Here is a 25147-nt window from a genome sequence, read left to right on the forward strand (position 1 = left end):
TAGAAGTAAGGCAAGGGGGAGAGTGGGTCTGGGATTCTTCCCGCTGGCTAGAACGCAACACTGACTATGACTCTGCTCATGTGCTTTGTACAAGGGAACACAAGCAGGAGATAGAAGGCCCTCAGCTGGCCCAAAGCTGGTCCTTAGTATATTCTTAACAACACGATTCAGATTAAAGCCCTGCCAGCTGGCAGCACAGTGGTTAAGAGCTCAGCTGCTAACCAAAAAGTTGGCAGTTTTAATCTACCAGCCACTCCTTGGAAACCCTGTGGAGCAGTTCTGCTTTGTTCTATAGGGTCACTATGTGTTGGAATCGACTCAATGCAATGAGGAATTTTTTTTTTTTTTTTTTGTAGCTGAGAGCAGAAGAGGCACAGCCCTTGTTTAAAGGTATTTGGGCCCTGGACTCTAGACTGGAATGGAGGAATTTTTATCACTGAGTTAAAGAGTTGAATAAGGTTCTTTGTGATTAGGAATTAGAACCAGAGTCTTACACTGTGAAACACTTGGAGGCTACATAAAAAGCAAACGGGGTTATAGAGAGGAATTGCAGACCTCGGAACATTCTTGCAGACATGCAGATGCAGTCATATTCACTGATCTCCTGCTAATGTCTTTTTAGAAATACGATAGACTCTTGACATGGTAGGCTTTAAAATATACCATTTGAACTACTCACAAGCAACCCAAAAAATCAAAGAGGTGTAAGTTTGCTGAGGTAAATATTTGAGTTAAAACTTCCTCAGGATGGATGAGGGAGGGTGTTCCTTAGCATGGGTAGTGCAGCAGACACCCCTTTGGGGGAAAAGGAGAAAAATATTAAATTATTAGAAACTGCTACTCAAAGGAGAACCCTCTACCCCACTGTAGATGATGCTTAGACCTATAAGTTGAGGGCATAGCCTCATGGTGTTTCAATCTTCGAAAGAAAGCATGTAGCAGGAGAAGTGTGGTGTGGATTTGTGCTAATAGCTCTGGTTGGAAGGTTGGAGAAGGAGGGGAGCCCACCCTGACCAATGCTTGGACCACTGATACAGGACAGCTGGCTGGTATTCTGAAGGCGTTTAGTGCAACAGGTGCTGGTAGTGCTGAGAAAAGCTGGAAGATGGAGCTGGAGCTGGAGAGGTTGTCTGTTACTGGAGGGATGCTGAGAGAACCTAGAAACAGAAAAGAAGTCCCTTTTCTCTTCTTCCCACCTATAAAACATCAGCCTATGACTATCACCGGCAAAACTTAATTGGAATCTAGTTGGTAAAGGAATCTGAGACGTAGTTTTCAGAGTTCCAAACTCAGCATCTAGGGCAGAAAGCAGAAGAGAGAGATAGCACTGAGGGACAGCCAATAAGCCACACAGTGGTTCTATTCCATCATCAGAAAGATTGGTCAGCTTGCCCAAAGTCACAGCTTAGAAGTTGAGGAATTGGAAACCTTAGGCAGGTGTGTTGTGATTGAAAAAAACAAAACAAAACATATCTTTTTCATTGATTTCAAGTTGTTTCCAAATGGAGAAAGTGTTCCAATTTTAATTTGTACTTATTGAAGAAATTAATCAACTCTTTTTAAAAATGCATAATATCTCAATGGTTGCCCAAATGTTTATTAATAGTATGCTTTATTGTTGGAATTGAGTGGGGAAGAAATTTTTCTTAGATGTTTTGCAACATAAACCACTGGAATAACTCTAGTTTATTTCTTTTCCAAATTTGAATGTCGTTTTATGACTATAAGAATAATAGATGCTTACTGTGAAAAATCAGAAAATGTCAGAGGAGTTTAAAGAAGAAAATAAAAATCCAATAATCTAGTCCATCAACCAGCGGTGACCTCTGTTAACATTTGGTATTAATCATTTCAGTATAATATACTGTAGAATGAAACTATTGCTATATATTTATATGCCTGAAGTGTGGTCATTGCTAAGGAAACACTTCATATGGTTTTAGAATTGTAAAGCCAGAAAGAACCTAGTTTCAGATGTGGAAACCAAGACAGTATGGTAGAGGTGAATTAACCAGTAAGCACAGTATTTACTGGTTTACAGTAAGCAAGGTACACACTTACTAATCTATAGTCAACAACTTCACATGGGTTTCACCACATCTTTGATTATTACTGCTTATTGGGTAATCCATCCCTGATGTGGCAGAGCTAGGATGAGAACACTGGTATTGGGTCTCCAAATCCATCAGTAAGTGTGACAAGTCCTCCTCGATTTCTGTAAGCAAGGTTGTGCCATCTGCATATCACAGGTTCTTAATGAGTTTTCCTCCAATCCTGATGCCATGTTCGTCTTCATATAGTCCAGCTTCTCGAATTATTTACTCAGTATACAGAGTAAATAAATATGGTGAAAGGATACAACCTGACTCACATTTTTCCTGATTTTAAACTATGCAGTATTCCCTTGTTCTGTTCGAATGACAGTCTCTATGTCTATGTACAGGTTCCTCATGAGCACAATTAAGTGTTGTGGAATTCCTATTCTTCATTCGAAATGTTATCCATAATTTGTTATGATCCACAGAGTCAAATGTCTTTGCATAGTCAATAAAACACAGGTAAACATCTTTCTGCCATTCTCTGCTTTCAGCCAAGATACATCTGACATCAGCAATAATGTCTTTCATTCCATGTCCTCTTCTGTATCCAGTTTGAACTTCTGGCAGTTCCCTGTTGAGGTACTGCTGGAAACATTTTTCAATTACCTTCAACAAAATTTTACTTGCGTGTGATATTAATGATATTGTTCGATAATTTCTGCATTCTGTGGATCGCTTTTCTTTGGAATATGCACAAATATGGATTTCTTTCAGTTGGATGACCAGGTAGCTGTCTTCCAAATTTCTTGGCATAGATGAGTGAGCACGTCTAGTGCTGCATCTGTTTGTTGAAACATCTCAGTTGGTATTCCGTCAATTCCCAGAGATTTCCTTCTTGCCAATGCCTTTCGTGCAGTTTGTACTTCTTCCTTCAGTATCATAGAGTCTCGATCATATGTTACCTTGTGAAATCGTATAGGACTCTGGTATTCCTTCCATCTTTTTTTGATGCATCCTGGGTTGTTCAATATTTTGCCCATAAAATCCTTCAAAATTGCAACTCGAGGTTTGAATTTTTCTTCAGTTCTTTCAGCTTGAAAAATGCCGCGTATGTTCTTCCTTTTTGGTTTTCGAACTCCAGGACTTTGCACGTATCCTCATAATACTTTACTTTGTATTCTTGAGCCGCCCTTTGAAATATTCTGTTCATCTCTTTTACTTCATCGTTTCTTCCATTAGCTTTAAAAAAGCTGCTCTATATTCAAGAGCAAGTTTCAGAGTCTCTTCTGACATCCATTTTGGTGACTTGCCATAGATACCTAACAGCTGAAATTACTATCTATAAAGTGTTCTTCTCTTGGAGCGTATTATGATGTTGAACGTATTCTTTAAAATTCTGCCAACTAGTAATTAATGTAACTAAAGTAGGAATATTTATGGAATGAGAAATTGCTTTTAGTTGACTTTTGCTTAGGAAGAATGATTTTAAAACATCTGGATTCTGTTTTCTTGGCTCAAGTTCTAGTTTATTATGTTGCTTTTTTCTCTTGTAGGTGGCAGTATAGTGATTCAAAGAATAGGATGTAATATAAATGTGACTTTCCCTTTTTTTTATATCCTTATGAATAGAGAATGGGAATCTAGTCTCAATTTTTAAAGGTGTGAATTATTCAGAGACTTTGTAAATATTTAGGATTCAGTAAAACTGAACTTGCTTTTGGTTGCATACTTATGTTTGTAATTTTGACATTGCATCCCTTTTAAAGGTAATATGTGTATATTTGATTTATGAGCATTCAAAAATCTGCAAACATTGTGAATTAACAAATATGGAAGAATTTTAAGCATGAAAAGTGTTTCTGTTAATAAGAATAGGAATTTGCCTTCAGTAAATGAAGTATGACTTGGCTTGTCTCACCGAGAATCTTTTGGGAAGGCTCAGGATTTGAAATCCTTGTTCATCCTCTATTTTGCTTCATGTTCCTTTTAGAAAAAATTCCCTAAACTGCAATCTAAAGAACATGAGAGGTGGGCTGGTTTTCTCTTCAGACTACAGTCCTGGTTTGGTTTCCTTCCATTTAATTGATTTTCCAGATCTTAGGTGGAAACAAAGAAAGGCCACTTTCCCCTAGTTAGGGTATCTTTTGCCGCTTACTGGGTGTGTGACATTAGACAATTTAGCCTGCTGAGCCTTAGTTTTGTGACCCATAAAATGGGAATGATATCTTCCTGGTACAAATTTTGAAGGGGATTAAATGAAAAGTACATGTAAGGTGCTTAGCATTGTGTGTGACCAAAGCAAAATCTCATTTATCATTATTGAAGGAACTCTTCTGATTTTTTCAGATGAAGATGTGTTACTCACTCCCTCTGTAAAATATACTAAAGGATGCCTATGACATGCAGAATCTCATGGCTTGAAGCTACTTTAGAAAACAGGGTCTGGACTAGCAACATCCATATCATTTGAAACGATCACCTGGCAGCACCTTGTTAGAAATGCAGATTTTTAGTTCCCATTAATAGACCTACTGAATAGGAATCCCCACGTGATTCATAAACACATTGAAGTTTAAGAAGCAATATGATAAGTATAAGTAGTCCCTGGATGGCACAAACAGTTAAGTGCTTGGCTACTAACTGAAAGGTTGGCGGTTAGAACCCATCCAAAGGTGCCTTGGAAAAAAGGCCTAGACCTAGAGATCTGTTTTGAAAAGTCACATCATGAAAACTCTATAGCAGTGCAATAGATCTGTTTTATATGGTCTTTCTAGCCATGATCTTGTAACTCCCACAAAATGACTGTCTGGGCCACAATTTTGCAAGGGACTGATCAATTATTATGCAAATATTGGTTCAGAAATCCATCCAATAACATTGCCTGACTTGTGGTCCACTGAGGCATGGATCACTTCCTGGTCCTGCTGGGAGCCCATGCTTTGAAACTGATAAGGAGTTTGATTATATGAGGGCCAGTCCCACAGAAATTTAGGGGGGCCTTACTATCACTGAGAAGACTTTGGAGTGGAGTGTGTCCTTTAGGCCTGACATTCCTGTGTTGAGAACCTCCTAGACCCAGAAGAGAGAGCTGAGCACCCTCAGGCAGGAGGCTTGCTGGCTTAACAGGGTGACTCCAGGCACTTGTTGGCAGAGGTAAGAGAGTAGCAACACCTGCCTATGCAGAGCAGAGGCCTGAGTGTGCCCCGTGCAGGGGTTGCACGCCCTTCACCCCTAGCAGCGTGGCAGAAGCCACAAGGGGCCTTGGTCAGCACTAGACCGGGTAACATGGCAGGCCCGAGTATCGTGGCAGGAGCTGACCACAGAGGCCTGGAAGGGCCCAGCGGCAGAAGGCTTGGGAGATTCTGTACAGGGGTCTTCCCATAGTGAGGCAAGGCCTGTTCCATCTTGCTGTGGTGAAGCTAGTACCATCATTTGGAATAAGAAATGAAACCATCTGTGCCCCCATGACCCTCTGCTTCTTACTTAAAGCTCTCTGTGTTGGGGAACATTCCCCCCCGCCACACCGCCCCCCCGCCCTGACAGTACCATTCATTCCTATGGGAAAAAAAGAAGTGCATGTAACGAGCCTTGGTAAGCTTTTGCTCAGGGCTTAGACATACGCTCTAAGAAACCAATTATCTTAGTCAGGGTACACTGTGATGTTAGGACTACTTCAGGGGAAAGAAGAATTTGTTTTAAGAATACAGGGAAATCTTATGGAATTCAGTTGTTGGAAATACAGCCAAGACTCTAGAAGGAAAGTAATCAGGCAGCTATTTTTTCCCACTTGTCTCTTCTGCCCCACCCCCCCCCCCACCCCTTCTCTCTCTTTCTCTGGAAGAGTCATGGTGCCTTGTCTCTATTCTCTCAAATCCTATTTCTTATTTATCAATGTGCATATGGCTGAAAATGGCTGCCAGCTCAGAAATCTTTGTGCACTTATATCTCTGACGTCCTCAACAGTTTCTGTCTCTTAGTTAAAATTTGTGTGAGAGAGAATTTGATTAGCTCAGCTTAGGTTAGGTGTATGCCCATGGTCCCAAGAACTTTTGCAAAGAAAGTGAGGGTGCCTGGTATAAACATGGCTGCCAAAGTGTGGGTAGGAGACAGATTTTCTTAGATGGTGTGGATGAAGAAGAGGTTGTGATTGGCATGTTAGTCCAACAACATATACACCCCGTTCTAGAATGGGAATAGAATTTCTCCACTTTGTGAATGCATGAGGTGCCTTCTTTTATTCCATTTTTTCAACACATGTACTAAGTACAGGGGTAGGTAGGTTATTTCTTATTCACTCATTTGTAGATTGCTGCTATGTCTTTTGTTTTGTTTTCTTTGTTTGAGTGCCTCAGTTTTACCCTCCATGACCACATAGCCATGATGTAAATTAGATGAAGAGTTATCTTTCCTATGTGTGTTTTTCTATTCACTGAGTTCCAGACTTTCCCTCTGGGTCCTTTTTTTATGTTTCAGAACTATTTTCTCCTATCATTTCTAATATTCCAGTGAACTGGAGGAGGGTTGTTGTTGTTAGGTGCCATGGAGTTGGTTCTGACCCATATCAACACTATGTACAACAGAACAAAACACTGCCCTGTCCTGCACCATCCTCACAATCATTGGTATGTTTGAGCCCATTGTTGCAGCCCCTGTGTCAAATTATCTCCTTGAGGGTCTTCCTTTTTTTTGATGACCCTCTACTATACTAAGCATGATGTCCTTCCAGAGACCGGTCCCTTCTGAGGTCATGTCCAAAGTAAGGGAGACAAAGTCTCATCATCCTTATTTCTAAGAAGCATTCGGCTGTACTTCTTCCACGACAGATTTGTTTGTTCTTCTGGTAGTCCGTGGTATATTCAATATTCTTTGCCAACACCATAATTCAAAGGCATCAATGCTTCTTTGGTCTTCCTTATTCATTGTCCAGTTTTCGCATGCATGTGACATTACTGAAAATACCACGGCTTGGATCAGGTGTACCTTAGTTCTCAAAGTGACATCTTTGCTTTAAATACTTGAAAGAGGCCTTTTGCAGCAGATTTTCCAATGCAAGACATAGTCTGATTTCTTGACTACTGCTTTCATGGGTTGTTGATTGCGGATCCAAGTAAAATGAAATCCTTGACAACTTCAATCTTTTCTCCATTTATCAATACATTGCTTATTGGTCCAGTTGTAAAGATTTTTGTTTTCTTGATATTGGGGTGTAATCAGTACTGAGGATACCTGCTTGCTCCTATAGCACATATCAACTGTGACAATTTTTGAGTCAGACAAGCATAATGTCCACTTTGCAGGTCTGTCTCTCTCCCAAGATGAGGTACAGACCTTGGTGTTTATCCCAGGAAATAGCCCTGTTTTTATAACTAATAGATTCCTTGTTGTTTTAATAAGCATTCTGTGCTAACTAATGAGGCTGAGCATATCTTCAAATGCTTGCTAACCTTTTGTATTACCTCTCTATAAACTACGTGTCCATATCCCTTCTCCGTATTTTTCTTGTTGATTAACTAGAGTTCATTTTATGCTCTAGAATTAATTTCCTTTCAGTTTTATCTCCTATTTTCTCATCCATATATTAACTTTTTCAATAGTGTCCCTGTTGAACAGATACCTTTATTTTAGTGTAAAAAAATTGAATTCTTTTTTTTGCCCTCGGTGTATGCTATCTGTTTAAGAAATCTTTCCCTGCCCTAAAGCTGTTTTTTTTTTTTTTTTCACATATCAGTCTTGTAAAGGTATAGATTTATCTTGCACAATTTGGTCTTTAAACCCTGTGGAGTCCATCTTTTTATGTGGGATTGTCTAACGATCCAGTTTGAGATTTCTGGATGAATTGGAGCTAATTTTCCCCATAAACCAAAAAAAAAAAAAAAAAAAGACCCATTGCCATCAAGTCGATTCTGACTTATAGAGACCCTATGATTTTCCCACATCATCTACTAAACAACTGTTTCCCCCAATTTGTGGTGCCATCTTCGTTATATATTGTGGAGCTTATTGTGTATCTCGGAAATATTTTAACGTAGGAAGTAACTATCCTTCAATGAATTTGATAGAACTTATCTGTAAGGCCATCCAAACTTTTGGTCTTTGATTACTTATTCAAGTTCTCTATTTTGTGTGTGTGCCAATTTTGACCATATATATATATTTTTTTCTTTTCTTCTAGAATTTAGTTGTTTCATTAAGGTTTTAAAGTTTGCTAGTGTATAGTTATTTATAACGATCTCATTGTTTTCGTATTCTCTGTGGCTTTCCTCGTTGTCTGGGTTCTCTCTCCTTTTTATTATATATTTGTTTATAAGCATCTCTCTCTCTTTTTTATCACTCTTGCCAGAAGCCTTTTTCATTTAATGTTTTTTTCAAAGAACCACATTTTAAATTTGTTGGTCTTGTCTATTTTTTTAAATTTCATTTATTTCAACTTTTAAACTCATAATCCTCTCTGACGTGTGTTTGCTGAATTATTTGAGAACATTTAATTCTGCTATAGAAGACAAGGAAAACAAATGGTAAGAATGGATAATAAGCACTGTATTTTTACACAAATAATGCGTGCCTTCTACATTTGTTTCCCAGACATGCCCACCCCCCCTTTTTTTTGTAAGTACGATATGCTAATTTGTTTTTACAGCAACATGTAAAAAAAAATTGGCATAACAGCATTTATGAAAATACCTCATTGGGGGAGGGTGTGGCTGGCAAACAAACATAAAAGGCTCGTGTTATTTCTGTAAAAATATGGTAGGTTAGTAACTGCGAAGTATGTTATATATAAAGTAACAGTGCACATGTGTGCTTAACATAGGCTACTCATGTTTGTTTACTCATATTGCTTTTTAGTTATCCAAATCTCTATCTTCTCCCTAAAAGAGAAAAGCTGTAGCTTGTTTTTAATGCTGATCTCCTCTCGCCCCAGTCTTGTCAAAATTAACAAAACTTTTAGTTTTGGGTAGTTACTTAGAAATCTTAAGTTCTTTCTATCTGAGATCTTTTATCTATCTTTAATTCTGGAGGATTTTTTTTTCAATATTTCTTCAAATATTGTCTCTTTTCTATTTCCATTTTTTGTCTCTTCTGGGACTCCTATTATCTAGATATTGATAATTCCTCCTCTGTACTTCTTAGTTTTTCTTTTCTGTTTTCTATCTTTTTGTCCTTTCTTGCTTCCTCTGGGAGAGCTTTCTAATCGTCTGACTTACTAATTAATTTTTAAGTTATGTCCGTCTTATTAATTTACTTATTTACTTCAACCATTGCATTTTTCATAACTAGTATTTTCACTGGGTTCTTTTGTATGATTTCTTGACCTTTTCTTATATTGTCAATATATTTATGTAAGCTCTTCAATATATATTTTCAAGCTTAATTCGAATTCATCTGAGTTTCCCAGTCACACTGGCAGAGAGTATACTTTGTTTAGTTTGTTAGCTTTCTTTTGGAATACTTGCATTCTTCAGATGTCTAATTATCTTGGCCTGTGAGCTCCAGGTCCTGCTCCTGGAATAATTGGTCTGCTACTGTCTATTGAGGAATGGCCAAAGGCCAAGACTTATCTTTGTGGGTCCTGGTGAATTTAAGGAGAGTGGAGGGAGTAAGTCCTGGAGTAAAGACTCATTCATCATAGAAGTATCCTTGATATTTCCCTATGCAATTATTCCACCAGGAAAATTGAAACCTGAACACTTTTAAACCTTGCAGAAAAAAAAGCCCTGGGACAAGACTACCCCCTATATAATAATCCACCAGTCATGCAGAATTGGAGAGGAAGGAAAGGGGGGAATAAATGCCCAGGATCTCTGCTAAATGCATACTTCTTTGTTTTCATAAACTCCTTACTCCATCAGGGTTTTTATGCTGCCTTCAGAGAATCCCATGGACACTGGCAGTGGTAACCAGACCTGTTGCCATGGCAATGTCTCAAGGCAATGAAGAGAGTCAAGAGCAGAACATCATAAAACACTTTCCTCCATCCTATTCTTTACTGTCTTTGGCCTGCAGCTGTTCTCTAGATCACTTACCCACCTCCGCCCCTCTTCAGCACACACGCTTGTTCAAGAAGCTTAGGGTATTCTTGTTTTTCTTTCTTTTCCTTTTTCCCCCATTAATTATTGATTCTTAAAATGCATTGTGCTCCCCTTGCTTCTATAGTTTCTCTAAGAATAATATTGGGAGTGGGAGTTAGCAGCCCTAATTACTTTGCCATCATGGCTGGCCCTACAATTTCTGCAGTACTGTGTCTTTCTCAGCTCTCTTCATTACTTGGTGCATAGTTGAATGGGTGGGTATTCATGATCAGACCCCAATTCTTGAAAACTAACAAATGGAAGACTTACTATAAACAGTAGCAAGTTCAATCCTGCTTATTCTTCTCCAGCTCTTCAGTAGACCTCAAATGAGGCCTGATGTGACCATTGAGAGTCCATGAAAAAATTTTCCAAATGTGTTTAATTTCCCAAATATTCCCACAAAGACCATATTCCAAGTGGAGATGCTGTAAACCAAGACCATGTGTGAAAAACCTAACAAAAGAAATCACTACAGAAAGAACCCCTTCTTTTCTGTGTGATTGTGGACTGTTGTTTTTGTTAGGTATCATCTAGTCGATTTTCGACTCTACAGTGACCCCATGTGACAGAGTACAACTGTCCCAAAAGGTTTTCTGAGTTGTAGTCTTTACAGAAGCAGATTGCCAGGTCTTTTGTCCCTCAGAGCCACTGACCTTTCAGTTAACAGTGGAGCGCTTAACTGTTGCACCAAATTGTGGAATAGTTGTTCAAATTATCTTCCACTTAGTTTTCTCACCACTAAAAAGGACAGGTTTATTTGCTATAAAGAATAAAAAAAAGAATAGGTAAGCTAATATCTATAGATTGATTTGTATTGAGTACAATGTGTCAATGATTGATGTTTGTCTTTTTTTGCTTTTCTTCCTAAATCATTCCTATTTAAGGGATACTCTCCACAGCTTTGGTCCCAGGATATCTTCTCTTGATGCACAGAAGCTATAAGGCATGAATGCAGTGGGGGAAACTACATCCAGCAAAATGCTTGCCACCTTAAGACTAACCACATGCCCTGGTGTGCAATAGTTTCACTAGTTTGCAGCTGGGTCTCTGTTTAGGTGTAGGACCCCTGCATGGGAGACCCATGTGCTAGCTTTGATCAACAGTCTGGCAGGGCTGGATGGAGACAGATTTCCTGATCTATCCTGAAGGTTGCTTTTTCATTAAGGACACCTCAACTAGTTTTACTGAATATTTATTCAAAGCTTCACTAGTAATACTCTGAGATTTTGTTTGGAGGCAATGTATCCAAATTAAAATAAGACAATAGGCCTCTTAAACAAAGAAGGCTGCAGAGACATGCAGTAGCATCCCTGGTTGATGGGTAAGGGGGAGGGTATGTATTTAATATTTAGTGTCAGTGGAAGGATTTCTGGGAAAGTTAAATAAAGGGCATGGACTTTCTGTAAATAGACATTGATCAGTGACCTCAGAGACTGACTGGTCAAGGTTTAAGATAATGGAAAATCTCTGAAGTCTTTCAGAGGTGCTTGTTAATCCAAATGGGGAAAGATATGATATTAGGCAACCTTCCTGGCCTAAGGTAGTTACAGTGTCAGTGGTTGTGTTTTCTCTACTACAAAGATCCATAGTATTCAGAAACATTAAACAGATGTTACTTCCATGTCCCAAAGAATAAAAAATAGTGTCAGTTCTTAATTTTCAAATGTGATTCTCTACCTTCCTTTGCCTTGATATACACATCATCATTTTTTTTTTTTTAATGTTTCTAGTTATTGCTTTCCCCATCCCTTTCCTACTCTTGTTCCCCACCAGTTATCTATGGGTTAGTTCTGTAAAGCCAGTTTTACACTAGTTAAGCTAGGAGTGGGGCATCTTCCCTCCTCTTTCAAAAATAACAAATAGAGTTCCCTTCTGAGTTCATCTGATTGTCTTTCTAAATATGGCTTCTACCCCTCTTTTTATGAATAGTCTTACTTTAAACTCTGAAGTGTTAACTCCTCTGAGAAACAATTGAACTTTAGCCAATGGAAGAACCACTGTTTTAGTTCTTGTTGTAAAGAAAATGAGTCCCAGCTAAGCCTTTGTATAGAGATCTTGTTCTAAGAGTGGTCTCTTATAACTTCAGCTCTCCTGCCCAGAAAAAAAGAGGAGGGAGGATCACACTCAGCCTCCACCCCCAACCACGTGTGTCACTTTCTTTTTCTGTCCCGAAGATAACAGTGTGTACGATTTTAACGTAATGGCTCACTCAGTACTTTTAAATTTTGTCATCCCTGAATCAGCAAAGAAGCAGTTGCCACTGCAAAGTAATTTTCCTTGGTAATGGCCATTAATAAATGCTCATGTATGGCCAAAAGAAAGGTATATGAAATATCTACTGAATAAATAAGTAATGAATGTATGAATAATGAGAAGAGATGGATCCCCATGATGATAGCATTTCTATCATGTCTTTTCTAATGCCTTTCCCTCCTCAGGAACCATAATAACCACGCACATCAAAAGGCCTATTTTGAATCAGTCTGTAGTAGGGATCAAAGCAGGTGAGCAGCCAACCATCTGAGTACAAGTTACCCTCTTGGAGAATCTGATTTTATGGTACGATGAAAAATTCCTTTTGTTTTTCAAGGCCACGAGGTTAATAATATCTACTTGTATTGCCCTCTGGGACACAAAGGGAAAGATGTGGTCCTTAGGTATCCTTTCTGGAGAAAGAGTTCTCCAGATTTCTTGAGGCCAGCAGTTTTGGATGTTATCATAGAATGTGAAAAAAGAATGTGAAGAACCTACAAATTGCTTCTGTTCTCCTTTCTTAGTCCAACACAGTTCTCATTTAATCCTCATTTTTTCCATTTCAGGCTTTCTAAAACCAGAACCCAGTGCCGTCAATTTGAAAATTTTTCCAGCAGTGGCATTTATGCATTCTAATGATATTTAATTATTTGCCTTTTATCCAGCCTTAGTCTCTCTTCCGAACTACATTAAAAACCAATGATTGTAACAATTCTAATGATCTGATGTGATGTGAAAATATTGGACAGCTCAAGTCTAATCCCAGAATAATGGAAAAAAAAAAAGAGCAATGAAAGGTTATGATACTTTTTTGCCCTAATTTCTATTCTGTGCTTTCCAAACTTAGGCAATATGGATTGACAGTTGTATGTGGCTCTTGCTTTAACAAGGGCATGAGAATACTGACACTGAGTATATAGGCAAATGGAAGACTGAAAATGGTTGGTTACACTAGTAAAGATGATAGCCTTGACATTTTTGTACACAGTTACTTTTGATTGTCTTTCCCTCTTCTGCAGTACAAGTAAGATGAGATGTTAGCTGCCCATGGCTGAAATGAATAAGAGCATGGAATGAGCAGGATGGATGAATGAATGAATGGAAAAGATGAAGAGTGTGTATCTTTAAAGAAAATACACAAATACACATCTTTTTTGCTTATAATATAGTCTTTATTAATTTTCTGCATATACATAACAATTTTGGCATTATGCGTAATTCTATAATAAGCTATTTTGTTTTCTTGATATCTTGCTGTAAGCGCAATATACATCTATAATATCTTAGCAATATATTATAACATTAGTACTAGAGCTGCCAGAAATACTCTGTTTTCCACATTTGTAAACACAAACACGAATAGCACTACACAAACACTTATTGGAAAAATACCTTCTTTTCGACTCCCTTACATTCAGTAAAGGAGACATAAACTATTTTTTGTATCCAAAATACATTTTCATTCTGGAAATATAATTTTCTTTGGGTGCATTAAAAAATATAATCAGAACAAATCATTTGATTGTCTTTCCAAAGCTTACTCATTCTTAAAAGGCAGTGGCATAAGATGACACAGAGGAGACTTGAGATTTGGAGGGTTTCCCTGTATCTCTGCATTTCTCTTCCACACCTCATTTAGAATACAAATTAAATAATAGAAACTCTGATTACTGTTGCGAATTCACAGATTAATTTCAGGTGCCAGTAATGATGATCCTGGTTTAGTCAGGGATTTTTGAAGAAGAGAGATGTGGGGATATAATATTGGGTTTTAATGAGACACTCTGCTTTTATATAACATGAATTGATAAACAGTTAAACTTGTAGCATTTCCTTTTTTTTCTCCCATTCTGCTAATAGCAGCAAACAAGAGGTCAACTACGAACTAATTCTAATTAGCCCTACTGAGTCTTCCTGGATAAAACAGATCTTGTTAAGCTTTGAAGCTGGGTGGAAGGCAGTTAATGGACTTATATGGAGTCTTTTAATTACCAGTCTTAAACAAATTTATCTTGTGCTGCTAGATAGCACCCGGGGCAAGAGGTAATTTGCTTTAGAAACCTCGGAGTGATTTGCTTTATAAATTCTGGAGCTTAGGAATGTGGAAAACTCTTTAAAAAGGGTATTCTCTTCCACTAGGAATTATAGTTTTGTGAAAAATTTAGCAATGGATTCTTTCTGACCTCTCGATTTATAAATGTCTTCTCAAAGCACATTCAGGGTGAAGGCCAATTCCTTACAGCAGTTAGGGCCTGCCCAATGGACAGGATTATCCCAAAACAAGCTGAGCCTACAATACTAATAAACCAATTAACGAATTGGCCCAGATAATGTTTTCAGCAAATTAACTTTAAATTTCTTTTTCATTCAAGCATTACATCTTCGTGCCAAATACAGGTCTTTCCCCCCATACTCTTGTCACCTTTATTTTAGAAAGCCACCTTGCCTTGTGCAGTCGACATAGTGTAGATGGTAAAATCTGAGGAAGGTCAGAAATGATTGAAGTAAGAAAAATTTAAAGATCAGATCCATAGTTCAATACAGAAATACTCTAATTAAAAATTTAGAGTTAAAAGGGAGAAATATTGACAGTGATTTTAATTTTTCAAAGGTATAAACGGCTCAGGATTAACACAGAGGACCCTGTATATGAGCTATGTCAATTTAATTGCGTTTTTCTTGGATACCTTGCTCTCATTACTGTGATATCCATATCTAAGTTTTGGACGAATAATAGAGCTCACAAGTAGCAGTGGGAGACTCCATTCCTAAACTGTCTCCCAAAGCGATAGTGCCAAATACAACTTTCCTCAGATTCACTATGGACAAACTCACTTAATAATTCTTTACGAATGATAAGCTTTGCTTGGGGTGGGGGTGGGGGGAAAGGAAATAACTTTCCCCCAGGAAGCGAAGGCTCAGCGATTACAAGGCTGTTGTTGTTTCATATTTAAGCAGCTGACTCTTGCTCAACGATTTCCAGGCCGATGACCTCGGGGCCCTCCCCGCCATTTTCGTTGGCCGCTGCGTCTCGCGGCTGCAGATGGCAGATGAAAACGGGGATATTGTCATCGTTGGCAACCGGTGGAGCGACGGGCGCCGCCGGGCGGTTGTTGGGGCGGCGTCCCCAGCGGTCGTCCCACTCCATCTTAAACTGCGCCCAGTGGCGCTTCACGGTAGCTTGGACCTGGAAAAAGAAAAAAAACGTTGTTTTTCTACAGTTGCCAGAAGTGACCCGAGCAAAGTTTATAAGCACACTTCTTGAGGTTATCAGAGGTTAAAGGAGGTAGAAGTATAATTCTGATCTAAAGGAGCTGCTCTGGATATATCGTGGCTGGGCAAGACACCATCTTGGAAGAAGAATTTGCAAACTACACCGCTGAGTTACCTCCCTAAACTACCATTGCCAAGGTTTTTTGATAATTTGAGCAATGGATTCTTCTTAGCTCTCATATTCAATGGATGAAACTTGAGTTGGTTTCATATTCTATGTAACATATATGTCATATTAGGGAGAAAAGTTTAGTAAACTTTTCATGTGCTAAAACCCCGGAGAAGGTAGACGTTCTTATCTAAATCTTACACCGTATGTATGCAAACCATAGGACAGTTCAGGATTTTATGATATTGGTCTCACACTGTGGATTTTCCCTAATCCAGCATGGCTTGAGATGGTGTGTGCCCAATAAAATTCTATCCTCTGGTTAATGGAGTGACAACATTATAAGAATAAAATTTCAATCTTTTTCTGTTGAAAGTCTTCTAATATATAAACAAACTTAACAAACGTGTCTTAAATAAATTTCAAAACAAATAAGAATATCATATACTATATTGAACACAAGGGGTGGAGAAGACATGAAAGTTAGGGAGCTCTGTATTTATCTACATAGTTAAGAAGATGTCAGACCATCAAGAAATGTCTGTATTTCTCATGGGAAGGAATCCTGCGGTCCCTGAAACTGTAGGAATGAAAAGGGATTTTGGCAAGTTACTACAGGAAGTTGCTGCAGTAATGGTGCAGATACTAGAAAATTCTGTCTTTCCTTTACTAGCAGCATTCTTCTGCAACTGAACCCAGGAGTCAAGGGTCACGGTGGGAACTTCTGAAGACTGGAACTGAAAAGAGGATTTGTTTCTCATGGTCATCGTCATAGCCAGGAAGGCAGAGACAGTGGTCTCTGGGTTTGAGTCCCGGTTTGTTTGTTGGATTTTTTTTTTTTCTAACTTCTTAGAATTTTCTCCTTTGTAAGAAACTAATTCAAAGAGCTATTGGTAAGATTTATTAGGATTATTTAAAGCACCTACTGTGGTGCTTGGTTCACAGCAGTATTAATTTTCCTCTTTTTTTCATACTCTCCCCCCATGTTGGCTCCCAAGGATTTTCTAGTCAATGGGGCTGGACTGAAAGAATCAAATATCTCCTTTATGTCTTTTTAGCAGCTTCAGGCTCCTATCTGGCTTGTTTTTTTCTGAGGACTACTTTAGTTGAAAGTTGACTCATGCAAATGTCTTGCCTTCTATGGTTTTCTAAGCACGTTACTAAAAGTGGTACAAATATGAGCTGTAATGTGAATAGAGGGAGAAAGATGGGGAGAGGGACAAGCTGCAGGAATAGAAGAGGCAGAGGTAAAGAAGAGTAAAACAGTGAAGAGGAGAATCAAAAGGCTCAATTAGGACAGTTTGCCTAACTACATTTAGTGCTGAATAACTGAGTATTGACTAGTTTATTATTTTAACTCCACACAGTGCCTTTCCTGCAGGAGATGAAAAACTCAACAAGTAATCCATTTCCTCCTCTTACTTAAATCTTATGAAAATCCAATGGTGGAGCATGGATTTACCTCCTACAGGCAACGTCCCGAGACAAAGCCAACTGACAGCTGCCATGGATTGAACATCTCTTAAATACCAAGACCAACCATATAGTTAAAACTTGCAGGGGTATTTGGAAGTATCCAGGGTCAACAGGTAGACAGGCGCCAAGTTTACAGTAAGTTTGCAAAAGTGCCCAGAGAAAAAAATCCGAAGTCTTTGTTTTTGTCTCATCTGTCATTTTAAAATAATTCCCAGCAGAGTATTCATGTGTGTTAATGAAGTATCCAGAAAGCATGAGGTCATAGGGTTTGAAGTCTATTTTAATTTTTAAAAATTTATTATTACAGAAAGTTTTGTACTCCAAAATTATACTTTCATTGTACTCCAAAATTATAACCTACCTTTTTGTATGGAGATGGCAATCTGCTTCATTTGGTAAACCATACATACAAAAACAGGCCCTTAGCTGAATGTAATACACAGTTCAATAATTATAGTTTAATAAAGGTGATTATCTTCTACAATACCACAGGTTGAACTTAATGCTGCTCTGATATCAAGAATTGACATTGAATCTATTTGAAAAAACAGGGAGATTTTTATTCCCAAAAAGCATCATAAGGGTTATGAGTTGCCAATGGGTTTAGCATGGCATACAAAATTTTGAATTATATACATTCATTACTCATTATAAAAGCAATTAACACAAATCAATTTACTTTTTAAAAATTATATCAGGAAAGTTTATTGTTCCCTGCTGCTGTCGAGTCGATTCTGACTCATAGTGACCCTATAGGGCCTTGGTCTGATGGCTGGAAGACCTAAGCATTAGACCTAGCTCTATTATTAACTTTTTTCTTTTTTTTCTGTAAGGCTGGTATATATGATCCTCAGTTTCTACATTTGTGAAAAAGAATCTTCATGGTTGAATTAGAATGGTCTTGTCTTTCCAATTTCATTTCCTGTTAAATTCATTGTAAGTATCTATACTTATGTACTAAGGTTCCTAGGTGGTGCAAATGATTTGCGCTTGATTGCTAACCTAAAGGTTGGTGGTTCAAATCTACCCAGGGGTACCGGGGAAGAAAGGGCCCGGAAATCTGTTTCCATTACGATTATAGCCAAGAAAATCCTATGGAGCAATTCTACTCTGTAACACATGGGGTCACCATGAATCGAGGAAGGAAGGGAGGAGGGAGGGAAGGAAGAAAGGAAGGAAGGAAATGCACTAATGGAAAGTGAGAATTGGAGCAATAAAAACCTTGGGTGTGATGTTGAGGATGGAGATGGTTGACAGGTTTCATGCAGAACAGCAAAATATTTTAGGTATGCACTAAAAATTATTTAAAGAATAGAAAGTAAATTAAATAGCCAGTTGGTTAAGATTGGAAAAATATTTCTAATTCCTAACAGGAAAATAATATCTAAATCTCTTAAGAAAATATGATTTGCCTTGGTATAGAATTATTTACTAAGGAGAAATTAAGACAAAAAAGACCAAAGTTATGTGGTCCTAGGAAAGTGTAATAACAAACCTCCATGGGGGAATCATAAGCATAACGTAATGAAGGATAAGAACAGTTAGTTAATTGAGAATTAGGAAATTTGGATTCCAGTCCTACTTATAACCACACGGCATTTTTCAAATTCAGTTTCTCATCTGAAAAATGAGTGGGCTTTCTAATTATGTTTCCTGAAGTCCTGGAAGTTCTTTGGAAGAAATTCTGGAGGCTAGAACACCTCTATTTTTATCTGTTTTACAAATTGGGCTTCCAGGAAAGACTTTTTGGATGAATGCGTACATGGCTAAAAATGCATGAAAACATTGGCCATACGTATCTCTAGATTCTACTGATCTAAGTATTCAGATAACAAGTTATTTACTGGCGAATCCTTTTTAAGTCTTACTTGTGGGGTGATTTTTTAAATGTTGAATAAATGGTTTGATGCTGGCACCAACCAACTGGGAAAGGAGATAGTGAACCAGTACAAACTGGTTGGAGATCACTCTGTCCTAGCAAGGGATGTGGTCTTCCAAAGCAAACCGGGACATGACTTCTTTTTCTATAGGCATGCAGAATAACTTTCACTATTGCTCCTGGGGATGCTGACCAGCTCAAGTTGCAACCCAAGAAAATTAAAACTTATCTGCCTATCTTGGAAATACATATGATTGTACCACACACCCATAGATAAGATTGGGATAAAACACAGTCCTGGTAGCCCTGAAACCCTACATGGTAAAACAAGGAAGAGAGATCAAATGAAATGTGTATGAGGTCCTTGGGAAACTGTAGAGTGTTGACCTCATGTAGACAGGTGACGTTATTATATAAAATGCATTACCTCCTTGTTCCAGAAGCAGTAGATAGAAGCCACAAAAAATCCCTAAAGAAGAAGAGGAAAAATAGAGTTGAAATTACTTTGTGTGTACTTTGTTATATCGCAATCAGTATAGATAGACTGTTTGCAACATTTCTCTACTGCAATAGCAAGTCAAGTCTGGATGAAGAAGTACAAAATCAAGAAAAAGAATTACCTGAGACTCATAACCAGTGCTGAGGTACAAGAATATTCAATAAGAAATGTATTTTTCTTGTTAGGATTCTCTCATGTGGCTAAAAGGACAGCTCTAACAAATCTGGTTAATACAGTGCCCCCTTTAACATGGAGGTTTACAGCAGAGTAGGCTGATTATAGTGGATTTGAAAAGAGTTTTTCTGCTTAACAAAATTAAGCTAAGACCATATAGAATTTACTAGAGAAATCTTTAGACATCTTCACCAGCACAAGTGTCACTGTGTACAGTGTAAGCATGGTGAATTAATAAGGAAAGCCTGGTGGCATAGTGGTTAAGTGCTACGGCTGCTAACCACAAGGTCGGCAGTTTGAATTCACCAGGCACTCCTTGGAAACCCTATGGGGCAGTTCTACTGTATCCTATAGGGTCGCTATACCCCACCAAACTTCATCTCTCTAATTAGGATAGAAACTGAGTGACCTCTGAGGTCCTGGTCACTACCCAGAAGAGTCCTTGTGCCCAAGCTTTAATTATCTATAGAAATGGCCAGGGCAATGGCACCAAAAAAATGAAAAAACAAGCCCATTGCCGTCAAGTTGATTCAGACTCATAGCGACCCTGAAGACAGAGTAGAACTGCCCCATAGGGTTTCCAAAGAGTTGCTGGTAGTTTCAAACTGCTGACCTTTTTGGCTGACCTTTCAGTTAGCAGCCATAGCCCTTAACTACTGTGCTACCAGCACAGATAATTAAGACCAACCCATAGCTTTCTTTTTAGTCTGTTAATTTCAGTTTCCTCACATTAAGCCTCAGTGGTAAGAAATAAAACTAAATTGAAATTTATAACAAGCACAGCAAACTCTGGACTAAGAGGTTGTGGCAGGATCACCACTGCCTTGAAGCCTCCTATGCCCCAATTCACTCTCAACATTCCAGCACTATGCTGTCAGTGGTGCTCTGGATTTAGGGCAGGGTGAATGGAAATAGGGCAGTCAATCTCCTCTCCTGTGTGGCAGATGCTTGGCTGCCTAGGACAGCCCCTCAGAGCCCACTTCATTCTCTCCTACATGAGGAGAGGCCTGGCCATGCTTCGTCATATAGTCACTGACCTGCCATGGATTCCTGACATCTCTATGACAAATGAAGGGTGACAGAGCGAGAAGCTTGGGTGGCTCTGTGCAAATTCAATATCCCTCATGGTGAACACATTCAACGTTTATTTATCAAAGGAATGTCTGGCAATTGCTGTATGTGTGACCAGTGAGAACATGCCTGGGTGGGACCAGCTGAGGGCCCTAGGAGTAATGGGAAAGCAGGCACTGAAAGAAGAAGCTGGAAAGTGCCTTGAAAAATTTGTTTTTCTTCGTAATTTTTGGCTGGGCCTGTTGAATTGGAGGCTATAAGATACGATCATGGGATAAGATCACGGGCTAAAGTTAGACAGATCTCCTGACTTTGCCACTGTTGGGAAGTTCTATTTCCTTATCTGTAAAATGGGCATAATAATATTTACCTCACACATTAAGTGCTTCATAAATGGCAGCTTTGATTATTTTTTATCAGCCCATGTAAGAATGTCAGGCATTCCTGTCCTCTGGGGTTTTCCCTAACGTTGCCGAAGTGGCTAAACTGGCAGGTACTGACCTCTCTAATTAGGGCCAAGGCAGCAAAATGAAGTAATTGGAAACTGGGGCCTAGTTTAACAGGGATAGAGCTTCCAGCTTGGGGTTCAAGAGGAGGTATTTCATAGTATGTCACAAGCATGTTTCTCTTCTGTCAAGTTGTCATGGCATTAGAGAATGTGTTTATAGTAATCCACGTTAGGAGAATGATAATTGGCAATGATTATATTGGTTTTCAAAACTTCCTTCAATAAAGCAAAAACAAATATGGCACTTGAAAGACTGAGGAAGGAAGGGAAAATTTGATAAAGGATTGTGGGATTAAAAGTTCTGTCGTCATCACTGTGTTCTACATCAGTTTGTTGAAAAATATTTGTCCTCATAAAGATGTGTTCTCGAAACCTTCGCTTCATCACTTTTAAGATTCAAAGGATAGGCAAGAAGACAGTGAGAAACACAAAGAGGGCTGTACTGCTTCTGGGTCAACATGTATTCTGAAGGCTCCTTCTAATCACAGTCACTAAACCCACTGCCACTGAGTTGATTCTGCCTCATAGCATCCCTATAGGATGGAGTAGAATGGCCCCATAGGGTTTCGAAGGCTGTAATCTTTAAGGAAGTAGACTGCCACATCTTTCTCCTCTGGAGTCACTCATAGGTTTGAACTGCTGACCTTTCAGTCAGCAGTGGAGCGCTTAACCACGGTGCTACCAGGGCTCCCAAACCCAGACAAGCCCCAGAAAATCATTCTTCCTGTACAAACTAGCTAAACAAGTAGATGAATAAGTATCTCGTGGGGTCCTCACCTGGAAATGGATCAGAAAGTGCATGAAATAATCATAGATCTTCCCAAGTATCTTGTTGGATGGCTTCCAGGGAAAGACCACAAACTGGACACCCAGCAGTGGCACAAGGAGCAGAGTGGATCGCACAGCCTTCAGGTACATGCGGGCATCTGCCTGACGGGTCTGCCTCATCTTGGTCACCAGCACACGGACGATGTTGAGCAAAAAGAAGAAATTCATCTAAAAGAGACAATGTTATAAGCAAATCACCCAGATAAGTACTACTCGAAGACACCGACGTTCCTCATTTCTTGTTTATTCTGTGTGGGGAACAGATGTCCCCTGTGTAGAATGTCAGAAATAGTACAATTTACTCAGCATTCCTGGGACACCAAGCTTCAATGTCACCAAAGCCCTTTTCAGACCTGTATTAATATTTTTCTTTTTTAAATGAGAAAACAGTTTTTTTTTCCCCCCTCAGAATCCATTTGATGGCAACGGGTTTGATTTTTTTTTTTTTTTGGTTATATGTAAATATATTAGGTTCCACTCAAAATGAAGAACACTTAATCTTTATTTTGGTTTTTATCACTTTTACAAAAGTGAGTCACAAATGACACTTTCAGATCTTGCCTTCTTGCCTTTCATTGTCAAGATTTTCCCCTTTAGTTAGGGCTACATATCTGAAAGTAAAAATGAAAACTGAATAATTTTTCTGTAAAGTTTATGTAGTGGAGACAACTAACCCAGCTTTCTTTTTTTTTCTTTTAATCATTTTTTTCTTTTTTTAGAAAACAACTTCATTGATGTATGGTTTACATTCAATACAATGTAGATTTTAAGTGTACATTCAATAAGATTAAACAAATGTATGCACTTGTCTAACAACCACCCCCAACCAGGGCTTCAAACCAGCTCATTCAGGTTCGAACCTGTGCAGAGAATGTGCATTTCTAAGAAGTTCCCAGGAAGTTACACATAAAAATCACCTAGGGATCTCGTAAAAATGTAGATTCTGATTCATTATATCTATGGTGGAAATATAAATTCTCACCAGGGAAATTGTTAGAAATGCCTTGCCCCAAACAAGATAAAAAAAACATTTCCACGGCCTCAGAAAGGTTGCTTTGCAGCCAATCCCCTCCATCCTCTCCTCCACCCCCGCCTCAGGCAACCATTGGAGTATTATGTAATGTGTAGTACATACTTCTAGAAATGAAGTATTCTGTAGTATACACTCTTTTGTTTCTGACATAGTATCTGTGAGATTCATTCATATTGTACGTATCAGCATTTCATTCATTTTTATTGCTGGGGAGAATTCCACAGTATGGATTAAAAAAACAAAACAACCCTAACCCATTGCTGTTGAGTTGATTCCGACTCACAGTGACTCTATAGGACAGAATAGAACTGCCCTGTAGGATTTCCAAGTAGCTTCTGGTGGATTCCAACTGCTGACCTTTTGGTTAGCAGCCAGCTCTTAACCACCATGCCACCAGGACTCCATGAATACTACACCATAAATTGTTTCCATTGTTGATGGAAATTTGAGTAACTTCCCCTTTTTAATTATAATAAAGATGCTATGAACATTTGTGTACAAGTCTTTGTGTGGACATATGTGTTCATTTCTCTAGAATAAGTACTTAGGAGTGGAATTGTCTGTTCACATTATAAGTGTAGGTTTAATGTTATAAGAAACTGTCAAATTGTTTCCAAAAGGGTGAAAAAATTTATATTCCCTCCAGCAGTGTATGAAATTTTCAGTAGTGAAAAGAATGCTTAATCAATGCAGGGGCAGACCGTAGTTTATGACTCAACTGCTTTTATTTTTATCAATTTTATCTGAAAAACAAAAATAAAAAGCATTCTCTTTGAGGTTAATAGAAGATAATGTCTGAATATTCAATTTGATGGTTCTGGTGCTGGCCAACATGTAGCAAACCATGGGGAGAAATAAAAAGTCTGAATTCAGATTCAGACAGACATATTCTCCCCACCCCAACTTCTTACTGTCGTGTTATTTTGGGCTAGCTTAGTAGTCTTTTGGTTTTCCTAATGGGTAAAATGTCTTGATATATTTACTTTGCAGAGTTGCTGTTAAAAATGGCTGCAATGTAATTTAAGTGCCTGAAATATTTCAAGTGTGTGATCAGTGGTAGTTATGGTAATGCTTCATGTACCAAAGATGAAATGGAAGATGGCTTTGTTTGGTGGCACCTGGGGAAAAAGGTTCAGGGGGTGATGCATATTTTGTGGTCTTTTGCTTTTTTATATGAGCAACACCTTTTCACCATTTCCACAGCCCCTCTGCCTTCAATTTTACTTAGCGGAATTTAGTTACAGAAGATTTAAAGAATAAACTACATTGTTTTATAAGATGTATAGAAAGATTATGGTGTCTCCCCAGTTAAAAGACATTTTTTGAAGATTCTAAAGTCAAGTAGTTCTTATTATAGAATATTATTAAATTAGCTTCAATTTAAAGTTATAATACATATACTATACAAAATTATATTCACAAAAATCTCAGCAATGAAGTACCACATTTTTATGCAAATAACATGTGTGTTACATGTTTTTGCCAATTGTGCAAACCCCCTCCCACATGTAATTTTCATAAGCGAACTACGCTGATTTTTTTTTAATGTTGCTGACTTCAATTTTGATTTCTGATCACATGGAAACGTCACTTAAGGTAGGTATTGATTTTATATTACTTGAAATTTAAACCAAAAGTATTTATTGATAGAACAACTGTTGAGCTAATGAGCTGTAATTATCAACTTAAATTAATAGAAACAAATGCATGGTTTCAATTATTTTCCAGTTGCTGGGGAACTACCAAATTCAAATCCATGACTTCTTGACCACGGCTTATACCTTCATTATCTAATTCTGATCAAAAGTAACATCTTCCAACTATTTTTATACAAATAAGCAGGAGATTAAAGTAAATGAACAGAATGAAAGAAAATGAACAAAAAGATACGATTAACCTATAGCATGGGAGGATGGGTGAATGAGACTGAAAT

The 25147-nt window shown here is 38.3% G+C and overlaps 1 protein-coding gene across 1 annotated transcript in view; it reads right to left on the reverse strand.

Moving 5' to 3' along the window:
• Positions 1–15314: 15314 nt before the first annotated feature.
• Positions 15315–25147, reverse strand: part of CALCR (calcitonin receptor) — a 41560-nt gene continuing 31727 nt past the window's right edge. Inside the window, exons 10-12 of the mRNA XM_003407144.3 lie at positions 22131–22349; positions 19529–19570; positions 15315–15551 (exon numbers count right to left, since the gene is read on the reverse strand). Coding sequence (XP_003407192.1) covers positions 15315–15551; positions 19529–19570; positions 22131–22349 — 498 coding nt within the window. The remainder of the gene's footprint in view (positions 15552–19528; positions 19571–22130; positions 22350–25147) is intronic.

This window comes from Loxodonta africana, chromosome 8 (genome assembly GCF_030014295.1).
Source record: "Loxodonta africana isolate mLoxAfr1 chromosome 8, mLoxAfr1.hap2, whole genome shotgun sequence".
Taxonomy (NCBI): Eukaryota; Metazoa; Chordata; class Mammalia; order Proboscidea; family Elephantidae; genus Loxodonta; species Loxodonta africana.